General features: G+C 41.4%; 3 protein-coding genes across 3 annotated transcripts in view; 2 read left to right on the top strand and 1 right to left on the bottom strand.

Annotated features, from left to right (window-relative positions):
- LOC145440674 (coiled-coil domain-containing protein 6-like) overlaps nucleotides 1-15,117 on the top strand; it is a 91,178-nt gene that overhangs the window by 63,334 nt on the left and 12,727 nt on the right. The window lies entirely within an intron of this gene.
- Nucleotides 4,412-12,869, top strand: LOC145440694 (purine nucleoside phosphorylase-like). Its single transcript, XM_080318424.1, has 5 exons — nucleotides 4,412-4,615; nucleotides 5,415-5,518; nucleotides 10,175-10,350; nucleotides 10,412-10,602; nucleotides 12,515-12,869. Exons 1-5 carry the CDS (start codon nucleotides 4,435-4,437, stop codon nucleotides 12,709-12,711), a joined length of 849 nt encoding a protein of 282 aa, XP_080174550.1. The 5' UTR covers nucleotides 4,412-4,434; the 3' UTR covers nucleotides 12,712-12,869.
- LOC145440664 (uncharacterized) overlaps nucleotides 13,085-15,117 on the bottom strand; it is a 198,402-nt gene continuing 196,369 nt past the window's right edge. The window contains exon 2 of the mRNA XM_080318377.1: nucleotides 13,085-14,164. Coding sequence (XP_080174503.1) covers nucleotides 13,847-14,164 — 318 coding nt within the window. The 3' untranslated portion in view covers nucleotides 13,085-13,846. The remainder of the gene's footprint in view (nucleotides 14,165-15,117) is intronic.

Raw genomic sequence — 15,117 nt, 5'->3', positions numbered from 1 at the left:
ACATTGTCTGTCAATATGACGTCATAATAGGAAAGCATTGCCAATCGACTGTATACAGTATACACTACAGCAGCGGTTCTCAACCGGGGGTCCGCGGACCCCTGGGGGTCCGTGAAACATTTTCAGGGGGTTCGCGAAGCCTTAAAATATTTGATAACCTAATTTGTATTTTTTTAAATTGGGAAAATCACGAGGCAGTTTCGCTTCATTACTCGTAAAAGTCCAGAGCTCACATACACAAAATGGCCGTATGAGATGAAATATAACTGTGAAGACTCATTTTAATTGCTATTAGCCCACCGATTCAAACATTTTGCTGTTTAGAGATGATTTGTTGGGGAAAGTGGGAAAGAAAAGTTGGGAGGAGTAAGGTCAATCACGGCGACTTCTAAATGTTTACAAAAATCCACTTTCTCCGTGATACACAACCATTTTTTATAACAACGTCAAGATAAACTGCTTGATAAAAATGACCAGGCTTGACGTGATATGTTCATTAAAAAAAATTGTTTGTCAATTTTGGTGATATATTTGTTTCGATCATACCCAAATGTGTCTTCGGAAGCGTTCCGCGTTAGTATTACATTCGCCACTATCTATATTTGTGGAAATTGATTTTTTGGCACTCGTTCATGTCAAATCGAAGGCGCGGATTTTCAAGACACGGCCACTTATTTCAAAGAATGCAGTTGCAGAATTCGCTTAGAAATAATAGAAGTCAACCCAATTTCTACATGAATAATATAATCTTATTGTCCTGAGGGACGAGTTTCAGCTCTTTGACCGAGCTGGACGAGAGTATCTGGCTGATAGTATCTATGACTGACTTTCGATATTCTTAACTGGCTTGCTAATCCCGAGACAGTGTCTTTCCGGTACTTTGTATTGACGAACAGTGAACACGGATCAACTAACCCAACTTATTAACAAGACGTTAAAAAATACTTGCAAATACTGTAAATGAAAAATACATCACGTCAGTGCCCTACCAAACTAGGAGCTACTCATGACCATGCTTACTACACGGCCGTCGAAAGAAAGAGTGAAACGTGGTCGTGCTTCTTCTGCCGTCCGATGAGGCGAGTCGAGCGTGACCATTGTGACGAAAGAATAGTGTTAAAGAACCACCGTGACACTTATTTCCAAGAAAAGTCATTTCGTTGATGGTTATCACTAAGTCTATACAGTTATCATTTTGCGCAACACATATGACGATTGCACGATAATTGAGCTAAATTCGAACTAAAACTTCGTGGGGGTCCGCGGGGTCCGTGACGGTCCGAAAGGGGTCCGCGAAGACAAAAAGGTTGAGAACCACTGCACTACAGGAATGTAGTGGAACATAGGTCATGAATTGGGCCATCTGTAATGTGAGCTTTTGTGATTGCTACTTGCTAGGGTACCTGCAATAGATTTCTCCACGGGCCGGATGAAATCGTCTGGCCTGTCGGGATTGTGTATTACAGCCCTGCTATACTATTAGGTTGATTCGGCTATCTGATTGTGTGTTTTTTTTTAGGTCCGAAACAACATTTTTTCTGTCCCCTTTCGCCCGACCATAGGGTAATGGGCCCTTACTATATGCATTTGGCTGTTAAATTTTATGAATGCATTCTGTCAATAATATTGATTCTTCTTATATTAGGCTACTATAAAATGCACCAGCAAGTTGCACATCCGATGATTTCCAACCTGTTATGGTCGCGACCTCATTTCCAACCTAAAAATCTTCCGTGGCCCAGCTCAAGACTTGAATAAGCCGATTACTAAAAAAAATTCAGCTTGCTCAAACTTACTCACGGCCTAGGAAGCTGATTACGTCCAACACCGTCGCGATCCCCAGATAAAGACAAACGACCCCAAGATTTGGAACCACTGTCTGTGACTGAAGCATCCAGTCGACCTTAACCAACTCTAGCAATATACCGTCAGCTTACAATTTCGATTACAATTAGACTTATTTCAGTAAATGTTAGCCATATATATTTATTTTTTATTGCATTTTTTTGGCGAGGGTGGTGCCTGGTGCCCATACCAATGTCAATATACGTTGCATTAATTAAGTCGCGCGCAGCGCGAAGACGAATTTCGAATAGCATAAATCTGCTTGAAAATACTATTGTTTTCTGCTGATTTACAAAAAAATTTTGAGCCTACTTCAAGCCTTCAAAATTCCGGACATTTAGGCATATTTTAGAAATTCCTCCCGGACGCAAATTTTTCACTGAAATTCCGGACATGTCCGGGAAATTCCGGACGTATGGCAACCCTACTGTAATGTAGCTGCCATGGTCTTTGTGGTGATCAACCCGTTGGTAACGTTTGGTATTTTGTAGGCTGAGAATTTGTAGGCCAACCTCTGCTCGGTTTAACAAACCGGTTGCCGGTGAACCCAGCCCTCGGTAAACCCAGCCCTCGGTGAACTCGGCCCTCGGGAAATTTTGTATTCACGGATTGAGTAAGCGGGGAGATAACGCGACGCTCACATACTTTACTTGTTTGTTTTGTGGTATTCATGGTGTTTCTCGAATACTATGGACCTCGGTGAATTCCGCCCCCGAACAATTTTGAATGAAAGCTGGGAGCCGGGATATTAGGGTTGGCGGAGGTAGGATATTAGGGTTGGTGGAGGTGGGATATTAGGGTTGGGGGAGGTGGGATATTAGGGTTGGTGGAGGTGGGATATTAGGGTTGGGGGAGGTGGGATATTAGGGTTGCCGGAGGTGGGATATTAGGGTAGGGGGAGGTGGGATATTAGGGTTGGGGGAGGGGGGATATTAGGGTTGGGGGAGGGGGGATATTAGGGTTGGGGGAGGTGGAATATTAGGGTTGGGGGAGGCGGGATATTAGGGTTGCCGGAGGTGGGATATTAGGGTTGCCGGAGGTGGGATATTAGGGTTGCCGGGGGTGGGATATTAGGGTTGGGGGAGGGGGATATTAGGGTTGCCGGTGGTGGGATATTAGGGTTGGGGGAGGGGGATATTAGGGTTGGGGGAGGCGGGATATTAGGGTTGCCGGAGGTGGGATATTAGGGTTGCCGGAGGTGGGATATTAGGGTTGCCGGGTGTGGGCTATTAGGGTTGGGGGAGGGGATATTAGGGTTGCCGGTGAATACAAAATTTCCCGAGGGCCGGGTTCACCGAGGGCCGCGCTTGCGCAATCGTGATCACGTGATCTGATCACGCCGTGACTGCGTGATCTACGCATGCCCTGACCTCCTTACAAGATCGACAAATCAGTTGATAATAACATTATTAGTTTAATAATTCATAATAATACTTGTTAATACAGTTAATTACAAAAGTTCCCGAGGGCCGAGTTCACGGAGGGCTGGGTTTACCGAGGGCTGGGTTCACTGGTAATCAACAAACCTACGGGCTGCGGTAGGTTAGTTATCCATAGTTTAGTATTGCTAGCTCCGAGGTCCGCCGTTCGCCCTGGTTTTGTTTATAAATGTCATCATCGTATGTTTCCGGCTCTTTGCTCCATGCACGCGAATCGTATTGCACAAGTTAAGCATCGTACGTGCTGCTTGCTGAGGCTGAGTAGGCAGGTTTTATTTGCACAAGAAAAGTCGCGTCGGCATTCTGTCAATCATGGGATGCGGATTGCCACTCCCGACACCATGCGTGTAGCAGCTGGCATTTGACTATTATTCTAGTTGTCTCTTACAGTCTAATTATACTATTTTGAGCAAAATGCCGGTAATCTAATTCACATCTATATAGTTCGTGAAAGGTTTCTTTGTACCAATTCTAATCCAATTGTGAAATGTTTCTATGCCCTAACTTTATTCTAATCTAATTTCTGGTTTTCTCGAAAATGCTATAACTAGGAAAACCGTATCGTGTGTGAAATGGGCCGCAATCTCTTGCTATGCTAATGACTAATGAGAATGAACTCTGATTTTATGCGAATGAACTGATGTAATTCTAATATAATTTGGAAGAAACTGTGCTGCTGTCATAATTCATAGCCTATATGGAATCGGTGTCCTGTGCTCACACTATGTTTATTTTTTTATTGTTTTTTATTAAATTACTTCAACTTGGAAAATCGTTGCTGCTCACCTGATATATCAGGCAAAATGTACCAAGATTCCAGTAGTGATTCATAGTCTAATTTGGAAAATGCTCTGCTGTTAATATTCTAATTGTAAATTGATTGTGGAAAAGCAAAAAAGCTGAATATTTTCTAGTTCTGCAACTTTGCTCCAGGGCGGTTGTGATTGAGTGCAAATTTTGATTTTATTTGACTGAGTGAAATGAATAAATGCAGAGATCAGTCAAGTTATATTTTGAATTAAAACACTCTGAAGACCGAAGTCTTACCTTAGGCTTTTACGGTACAGTTTTTGACCTTGCATGATAATTCCCTGATAATTTTTGAATTGATGCTATACAACTCAGAGGAGAATACCAGAGATCATAGAAAATGGCCGTGAGCTATTCTCACGAGAATGTGGTAGAAGCCGCGGAATTTCTTAAAACAAAGATTTCAACTGCACCTTGTTACGGGATCATCTGTGGCTCGGGATTGAGCGGTCTTGGGGACAAAGTCGAAGAAGCGAACATTGTCAAGTACAGCGACATTCCAAGTTTTCCCAGATCCACAGGTCGGTATTTTTTAGGATTCAATTCACCTCCATCTCCATAGTGAACACTACTGGATTTTTAAATGCGCAACTACAGCTACTCACTCTTTAAATCTGGCAACTAGAACCAGGACTACTCACTTTTCAAAACCACCAGTTGAACTGGAACTACTTTTCAAAACTACCAGCTTGAACTACAACTAACGACAGTCTTTAAAAATCTGCAACTAATTAGTTTCAATTCAGAAGCAACTCGTTCGTTTTTATTATATTGCATCAGCTTTCCAGTGAATATGTTTGAAGTTTGAAATGGGAGGGGTTCTGACCTCCAAAGCCCGCTCTTGAGCTAGCAATGGCTGCAAGAACATACACAATAGAACATCGGTATAACGATTCTCACGCCACACAAGTACTCTTGTTTTCTAGTTGATCTGCAACTAATTCCATTTTTAAATGCACCAAGAAGTAGAACTACTCACTTCTCATAATGCGCAACTAGAACTACCACAACTCGCGTTGCAAAATCTTGCAACTCGAACTAGAACTACAGCAAAAACAACACACAACAGAACCCTGGTATCACGATTCATGCCAAACGATGACATGTGTCATCTAGTTGTTCCGGCAACTTAAATGTTTTTAATGTGCAACTAGAACTAGCCTACTCACTTTCCAAAATCTTTCACCAAAACTAAGAATAAAACCAGTAGGTAGTTGACCGGCAAAGAACCACAGTTTTTACAATTCTACTCCAAGCACGATATCCCGTCCATGCTCAAACTTTGACATCAATTTCGTGCTTATCGTCTGTGTTTTACAGTGCAAGGTCATAAAGGTCAATTGGTGTTTGGGAAATTGAGTGGAAAATCTGTAATGTGCATGCAAGGGAGATTTCACCCTTATGAAGGATATGCGGCATGGAAGGTAATCGCATCACAAGATATTATGAAGTATGTTCAAAGCTGCACTGTAGCAATGATAGCCTACAAATATAAGTTATTTCCAAAGTTTTTTCATGTGGAAATGTGGACATGAGAATTGGATAAGGTCGATCAACTATTGCCAACACACCAATACTCTCATAAAACTGCTTGGCATATCTCTCAACTTTGACGGAATGGTGAACTAATCACTTCTACTGAGAGTTATGCTTTTGTCTCTGCAAATCAATATCGCTTATTAAGTTATCACAACCTCACTTCTGTAATCTTGATGAGGTTTTTCTTCCGTAAGGGGGCAAGAATTTCCCGATTAGTTCCTGGGATGTCGACCTTTTTGGAACTCTGGTAAATGCTGTGTTGTGAGGGGCTTGGGACAATGATTTCAGTACTCGGATCGGAATCGAGTATTAATTCTAGTGAAGTCGTGCTCAACCCACAATGTGCAATGAAATAAGTATGGTTTAAAAAATAGCAAAATATCTTTAACGTAATTCAGAACCGGCATTGATTTGTTTGTGGTCACTTGAAAGGTACATACAGTGCTTTGCAACCTGTGTGACGGTTCGCACTAGAGTGAATGAAAAAAAATTCAGTGCGAATGACGAGCGTGGTGCGAATGAAAAATCCGGATGAGTGCGAATGAAAATTGTCCATGTTTCTCACTTTTTCCGACGTGGAATAATTCAAATAAACATGATATTAAGTACACTGAGGCCGTAAATTTTGTTGTTTGGAAGCAATTCTAAAAACTTGTTGGTAGCTAGGCTTTTCTAGTTCACAAGTGAGGAACGCTCTCGATGCGTGTATAAGGCAAAGTTTGAGATAATATATCCGCACGAGAGGATTACGTCACTGCATGGAAAAAAGAAGGAGTTCAATCGGTATCAGTTGCTCACTTGCTCGGAAGCATCTACCGTGTATGGATATTTTAGACGGACCTTGTAGGAATGTAGGTAATAGTATAGCGAATGCCAGTGTTGACATTTGGCATATTTGAATGCAAAATATTGGAATTTTGGCATACATTCATGTTGGTTAACTGCAGAATTTAGCGTTTCTTCAACCATAACAATTAGCACATTAGATCTATAACAAGTGTTGTTTACTCGTGTACCTAACCAAGGATTAGAGGCTGTTTCAAATAAAATTAGTGTAAGCACCTTAGTGTCTTACGTCCAATGAATATTTATCTTGCATCACATCGAATTATTAAGTCACTGGGCAGTTTATCTACTGACCAGTACAATGGCCTGTTTGTAATGCGAACTCCACAATTTAGGCTTAGACACCCTTTCCTGTTCTTGGACTGATGATCTCAGGCCAAGTCTAGATCGTAAAGGCATAGGCCTATATATAACATATTGGTGATTCCACTAAGCTTGCTGATCCATAGGAAAAGTTGGCCTAGTTTGTGTTCGTACCACCTTTGTAATACTCCTTTGTAATACCACCTTTGTAATACTACTTTGTAACAGGTAATACTACCTGTTTAGCTTGAGCAGATGAGCACCCTCTGCAGAGCACAATCAAATCCACCAAGCCGTATGTCTTACGATATTCCTTATGCAGCCTAATTTCAGCTTAATTAGACTGTTGAACCTTATTACACTTTATGTATAAGGATATGTGCGATAGTAAAGATAATTTGGCATTACTTAAGTCAGTTTTCCAATATTGTACGATTGACCTAAGAGCCATCCCGCAGTTGGCTACCCGGGCCCGATATAACTGTGTGTTGATCATGAATCTTATGTGAGTAATAATTATTCAAGAAGGTGAAAGTGTTGACTTTGACAACACAAGGATGCCAAGCGTTGTTATTAAAAGATATGTTGATTTGTGTACCGTACTGCATAGATAAAAAGTGAATGAAGCCTTAGCTTATCCATAAACAACAGTCATCAATTACTCGGATTGTGTGGGTTTGTATAGCAATGCATTCCTGCTTTTAACGGCCACCGTACCATCCAATCGTCCAACATTAGGGTTACCATATTTTGGAATCGGGAATAGAGGACACTATTTCAAAATTTTCAAACACAGAATACCGGTGAAAAATCCTGAAAAACTGGTAAATTTTTACCGCTTCGTAGTCGGTTGACTTTCGCTCAGCTCCCGAAATACCCTCCGGAGCGTCACTTCGGTGCTGATTTACGGCATCTCAGTCGAATTTTGCTATAAATTTGACCAAAGTTCCTAAAAAAGAGGTCAAAACCTCAAAAAGGAGGACATTTAGGCGTCCTCGGAGGACATTTTCAAAAACCCGAAAAAAGAGGACAAATCCTCCTAAAGGAGAACGTATGGTAACCAGTGTTGGGATGACTTGAGTCATGACTTGACTCGAGTCACCTTTTTCGTATGACTTGACTCGAGTCACTTAGCCAAAATGACTTGACTTGACTTGACTCGACGCTTCAGAAATGCAGATTGACTCGTGACTCGAGGCAAAATTTACGAGTCAATTTCACCAAGTAATCGATGTCGACTAAATCGCCGTATCTCACTCAATGATTGTGCGTTTTACCGAGCCTCCATTGTTACGTCAGTAATGAATTGATCGTCAACGCAGTGATCGGAGCTTATAGCTTACGGTGTCGTAAATTTGCTCGCCTCAACCAACCTTCTTGTGTACTTTAGCGGGGGAGATAGTGTATTGGTTACGATAAGCGCCCATCAATCTGACGGATCAGGTTCGATTCCCGTCGGAGGTTTATCTGGGCTCCTCTTCCCCCGCCGTTGCCGTTCTTACGGCGACATAAAAGCCCAGTAAAAGACCCGACGAAAGAAAGCACTCTCAAGGAATAGAAAGAACTAGTAGAAAGGGCCACGGCTTCAAAAAAGATCAACATCGAAAAGAACTGTGACAACGGGCACTCTAGGCCGAGGTGGATGTTAGAGTAAATATCGCTACTGATGCGTGTCGTTCGACATCCTCCTAACTGTTCATGACATCGCATTGTGTCTTATCGCATTGTCCATTTTGTGTGACTTGTTCAGATGAAAAATATAACCCAACGATGTTATGTTAAATCGAACGAATATCGTCCACACGTTTATAATGGTAGGTATATCATGGATATATATGTGGATAGAGTATTGCTCCATATCGGTTTTTGAACTTACACTGATGTTTCATATGTTATCCCATATTTTGGCCGATAAATTATTATAGATCAGGGGTGGGCAGAGCTGCTTCACGCGCGAGCCTTATATCAAAAATCGCTGCCTTGAAAGAGTCACAACACAAAAATTGATATATACCAATTTATTCCGTCACAAGGAAAGTGGCGTATCGAATGAAGTTTATTATTACTACGATGCGTCTCCACCTTGGCTGCAAGGTGTTTGAAATCGGGCTGATATGACGTCAAACAGTGCGGAGCTCGGTTATCATAATACTTCGTAAATATGTCTTTGTTGGGTAACTCGTGGCAATTAAGGTTTTGGTGTTTGGTTTCGTTATGAAGGTTAAATACTAGCTTTGTGATTATTGGGCGAACCTTGACGCAAAAGGCACAGTGGCGTACGCTCATTATCACCGAATGCACACTCATTGAAGAGCCGCAATCAAAGGCTCAAAGAGCAGCATGCGGCTCGCGAGTCGCGTTTTCCCACCCCTGTTATAGCCCCCGCTATACTTGCGTAGTTTGACAGTTCTACGTATGCATGAGCGATAGAGCGCCTTATTGCGTGTATAATCAACTCTTTATTCGTTCTTCGATTCAGAATAAATGAGGACTCCGTCTGTATTTAAAACAATTAGGATAATGCAATGACTTTGAATCATGTCTCGTACTTTGAAAATTCAACTTGACTCGACTAGTGACTTGACTCTTGACTTGACTTGACTTGACTCGAGTCACCTTTTAAAATCGAGTGACTTGACTTGACTCGAGTCAAAATCTGCAGTGACTCGAGATGACTCGTGACTCGAAGGTAGTGACTTGATCCCAACACTGATGGTAACCCTATCTAACATACCTTGGTACGCGAAGCATCTTTTCGAATGTTGTCAGAAAAATGAACCAAAGGTGCTAGTCGCAACATTGATGCTACGATTCAAGTGCAGTTTCACTATTTCGTGCGTCCTAAATGCAAACACATTCACATCGCGATGACGTAACATGTGGATTTAGTGGCAAAGTGATATTGTTGCGAGTGAATATTGTTCTTGGGTTCGCCCTTTAAGCTTCCAAGGAAATCACTGCACGACACCCCCGGAAAATGCAACGAACTTCTTGAGAACAACGGGAGTGCGATATCTGTGATTTTTCTACTGCAGTGATTTTAGTGCTTGATTAATCAATAATATGATACGCTGAATGCAAAATAATGAAGATCTGTACCTCCAAAAAGTTCTTCGAATACAAAAGTGATAAGTTTCTTCCTTTTCTCTTCGTGCACTAAATTTCGGCTGACTGGTGCGAATGAAATTATTTTTCAAAAAAAAGTGTGAATGGAGCTCAAAAAGGTTGAAAAGCACTGGGTACATATATTTGAACTCGTACTTCAAAGATAGGTACTCGGCTGAAAACCGAATACTTGATTCAGAATTGAATCACTCGAGCACTCAATTTCGCTCAGCCCCAGATTCAGCTAGTTGTGAGACCGCATATATCAAAACATTCATTGATTACAGATTGCTCTTCCGATTCGTGTCATGAAACTACTTGGGGTAAAAGTTGTGATCATTACAAATGCCGCAGGTGGGATCAACCGCACCTACAAGGTCGGAGACTTCATGATTCTCAAAGACCATATCAGCTTTACGGGCCTGGCCGGCTACAATCCACTCACGGGACCCAATGATGATAAGTGAGAGAGAACAATGCCAACTAAAACTGTTTCTATCTCAAATTCCTGTTCAAATTCACAGGTTTGGTCCGCGATTCCCCGCTGTCATGCCCGCTTATGACCGAGAGTTGCGCGCCATGTTCCATGACACAGCAAAAGACTTGGGGTTTGGAGATATCACTCATCAAGGAGTATATTGTAATGTAGCGGGTCCATCTTTTGAAACAGTCGGGGAACTTAACATGATGTTAAGAATCGGCGGTGATGCTGTGGGTAAGAATCTTCATGCACAAATCCAGAGCTGTCACCGAGTCGCAAGGTTCCGAGTCACAAGTCAATCTCACTTTTTCAATCTCGAGTCGAGTTCGAGTCCTATTGTTTATTACTGTTCAGTCTTGAGCTCCAGTCATGTTCAATTCATTTTTACTAATGTGCTCAAGTGAAACAAATTCCTCGCGTTCATAATATACTCATACTCATTGATCTCGCTCTTAACCAGAGATGGTCGGTAAAGAAGTACTTCTATGTTGTCAAAGTACTCGAGTACCAGACGTGGTCAAAGTAGTCAAAAAAGCTACTCAAGTAGAAGTAAAAGTAGCGACGGAAAAATCTACTCAAGTACGAGTAGAAGTACTTTTTACATAAGCAACCTAAAACTACTTGAAGTAGAAGTAGATTTGACTGACTTTAAATCTACTCAAGTAAGTAAGTAAGTAGTTGTGAAAACGATCGTAATTCGTTCTCATGGACTGTCAAAAGCTGCAAATCGAGCTATGCGGAAAGTGTAGAGAGCTTGATTCATATTGATGCATCCCAGGAGGTGTCAATTTTTGACCGAATAAGCAGTCGTCCACATCATGGGATGTAAATGAGAGTATTGATATGGAAATGCGATGCTAATCCTTTGTTTACTCGAACACCCAGTTTGTTTACTCGAACACCCCCATGTTATAGGACCTCTAGTTCAGTCGGAGAGCAATACGGAGAAGTTGTGTCGGATACGGTTTTAACACTTTGCACGATTAGTATACCTTAATTAAAAATATGGCAGATCGCTAAAATGCCAAATAGTGTATGGCTTTATTTTCGGAAAATATAAGGCGTTACTACACTTGCTTTTATACTTCAACATGTATGTTCTCCAGACCAAAGAACTGAAACTATATTTAGAACTCAACGTATATTACTCGTAATTGATAGAAAAATACTAATGCTACCTCTAAAAAGCGGAAAATAAATTTCATGTCTTCTGTCCAGAAAGTTTCAACGGCGGCCTGCTAAAACAGGTCTGACGTTAAAAAAGTCAAATTCCACTTTATCAGATTTGGACACATAATAGGCTGTCAGGTATAATAGGTAATTGCTAGATTTCGAAACGGTAGTTTCAAACGTTAGGGGGCATACTTTATGTGATTGCATTTTTGATATAGGCGACAATGCGGTGTAAACGGAACCACGCAACCCGGTATTTAAATTATATTCAGAGAGACTTTCGTTAAAATATATTTGTCACTCCAAATCTACTGTGCGCGAAGCGCAACGAAAATTCTGGGGATTACATGACTTTTATGAAAATTAAATGTTGGTACTACGTGAAAACAGCCCCGAAATTCTTTAGGCTATCTTTCTTATTGGGGGATTAAACTACTTCTACTTGACAAACTGACAATAGCGAAAAGTAAGTAAGTAGTTCACAAAATATTACGAAGTAGAAGTAGCGGAAAAAATATCTACTTGAGTAAGTACTATAAGTAGAGCAAAACTACTTGAGTACTTCAAAAAAGTAGAAGTACTTCGTTACTGACCACCTCTGTCGAGTACATTTTGCCTACTTGCACTGCTTCCTCGAGTGGTTGTGATTTTAGACTACTTCTACCTCACAGGTTTCATTATTTAGACATAACTAGGACTAGAGTACTTACTTTTTATCTACTTGAAAATCGCTACTTCTACATTTACGTTATTACTTCGTCTCTGGAGTACCAACGATGACTACTCTACCCACATCTACACTTAACAAGCTCGTTCAAAAATCTGAAAGTCAGTTTGTGGTACAATTTGTCAAGTCGTATTGACTCAAGTCAAGTCGATTCACCGAAAAATTGTGACTCAAATCAGACTCATTACAACCTTGCGCAAATCATCACTTGAAACCGGAATATTTAAGACGCATCGTTTCTTCAAGGTATGAGCACAGCCCAAGAGGTAGTCTCAGCCGCTCACTGTGGCATCAAAGTGTGTTGCTGCTCGCTCATCACCAACGAATGTGTTCTGGACTATGACGCAACGACGGCGCCAAATCACGAAGAAGTATTGGAAACTGGAAAACGAAGAGCTGACGATATGCAGAAACTGATCACGGAGTTTTTAAAACGCCTATGACGCTGATTTTTTATTTTGCAGAAATAACTGCGTTTGGTGCTACATGAGTAGTCCGTGCTTTTTGCAAAATTTATACAATATGTCTAATTGACTTTTTTCTCGTTTATCACCAATCGATTCATTCGTTCGTTCTATTCAATAAAAACTCATTTGCATCAGGGTGACGTTAAGTCGAAATTGCCGTTATAAAGACTGAGAATCCTTTCCTAGAGCCCTTGAAGTTTATAGTCACAGTGTTTGGTTAGGCAAGGCAACTCTTTCCAGGGTATCGACGAAGTCACGAAATCTTTCAAAATGTGCGTGACCTAGTGACTTGATCCCAACACCGGTCCATTGGCGCATAAATGGCTGGTTCCGAATCTACTGTCAGTTGAGTAGGCCTATATTTGTAAGCCGCTTTCCGTAGACCGCGGACTCGCTGTGTAATCAAGGGCAGCCAACCCGTGGCCCGCGAGGTAACAATTTTCTAAATAATTTATAACATCAGGTAAAATTGCAAGGCCAACCAAAATTTGATTAGGTTGGCCGCAAAATTTGATGATGACTAAAACACTAGTTCCGACACATTTGCGTAACCAGGCGCCAGCCACATTTATCACAGATCTTCGTATTTGACCATAAAGCAGAATATTTCGTAGCAGATTTACTTGACTTGAAATTCTTCTTAGCACTTCGCATGCATCGTCACTCGATTTCTTGCATTTAGTATTGGAGCCCCCTCTTGAAAATTATAAAGAGGCGTAGTTTACAGAATTGAGACCTGTATTCGCAATTAGGAGATAACGTGTCGTCCAACATGCGACTTCGCTTGTGCGCTCGGAGCGAGATCGTCGGTGATGAAACATGCATATTTGCACGAAATGATAGAGGCAATCAATCAATCAGGTTTATTAATATTTTCATCGTTTCAAAAACATCACAAGACTGCGATACAATGAAAAGATAAGGTGTCGAAACAACTTGGAGTAGCCATTAAGATCAGACACCCACCTTGGCCTAGGCGAAGTAAATAAGAGGCATGCACACTGAATGAAAAGTAATGCCGAGAATATAAGACGCAAGCGACAAAATGAGGTGGCATGTGGCGGAGGGCGAGGTCGATGTTAAGTCGTGGTCTGATAATCCTGAAGACCGGCTAGTATTGATTTAGAAGAAATTGCTTGTATTTCGACTTGAATGCGGACATGCTCGACGACTGTCGGATAGCCGGCGAGATGGTGTTACACAATTGGGGTCCGGCATAGTTGATAGAGCAATGCGTTTTCTTGTATTCAGTCCTGATCATATGGTAGTTGTTCTTCGATGACGCGCGTGTGCTGTAGGCTACTTGTGCGCTTTTGTCTCCGAGGTGAAGTAGTCGTTGAAATTTGAGGGACATTGACCGCAATGGAACTGATACATAAACTTGGCAATTTCTAGCTTTCTCATATCTTCTAAGTTTAGAACACCAAATCTTTTGAGAAGCGATTTATCAGTTGCACATTCAGGCCCCCGTGGGGCTTTGGCAATGATACGGATGATCCGATGTTGAAGTTTTTGCAGTGGGTCAATTGTATTCTTGCAGGCAGCACCCCAACAAAGGCATATGTGCAGTGCACCGAAACCTTCGATATTGCTATGTCTATAATACTAATCGTTGAGTTATATTTTTCATCTGAACAAGTCACACACAATGTACAATGCGTTAAGACACAATGCGATGTAATGAACAGATAGGAGGATGTCGAACGACACGCAGTTGCGATCCTTTTAATCTAACATCCACCTCGGCCTAGAGTGCCCGATGTCACAGTTCTTTTCGATGTTGATCTTGTTGAAGCCGCAGCCCTTTCTACTAGCTCTTTCCATTCCTTGTGAGTGCTCTCTTTCGCCGGTTTTTTTTTCTAAGCTTTTTGTCGGCGGGAGAAGAGGAGCCCAGATAAACCTTGAAATTGGGCCTAGGATAAACCTCGGAATCGAATTGCGTCCGCCAGATTTGTGGGCGCCTATCGTCACCACCGCTGTCCCCCGCCATATACGCCATAAACGCCGAATAATCCTGTCCTTGCCAAATGAGCCCAGTGGTATACAGAGGCGATCGACTTCCAATAGGCCTATGCACGTAACTAGGGTTAACATATTTTGGAATCGGGAAAGGAGGACACTTTTTCAAAATTTTCAAACTTGCAAAACCGGAGGAAAATCCTGAAGAAATGGTAAATTTTTTCCACTAAAAAAGGTCAACTTTCTCTCGCTCAGGTCTCAAAATACAGTTTTTCTTTCACATTATCAGTTGGTTGACTAAAAATAGGAACGTTACTTCAGGGCTGATTTACTGTATATCAGTCGAATTTTACCCTATATTTAACCAAAATTCTCAAAAAATAGGACAAAATCTCAAAAAGGAAGACAGCAGAGGGACGGAGA

The sequence above is a fragment of the Botryllus schlosseri genome, chromosome 6, assembly GCF_051294905.1.
Source record: "Botryllus schlosseri isolate E-star chromosome 6, Bs_hap1, whole genome shotgun sequence".
Taxonomy (NCBI): domain Eukaryota; kingdom Metazoa; phylum Chordata; class Ascidiacea; order Stolidobranchia; family Styelidae; genus Botryllus; species Botryllus schlosseri.
Note: the sequence above shows the minus strand (reverse complement) of the source record. Positions and strands in the feature narration are given on the sequence as shown.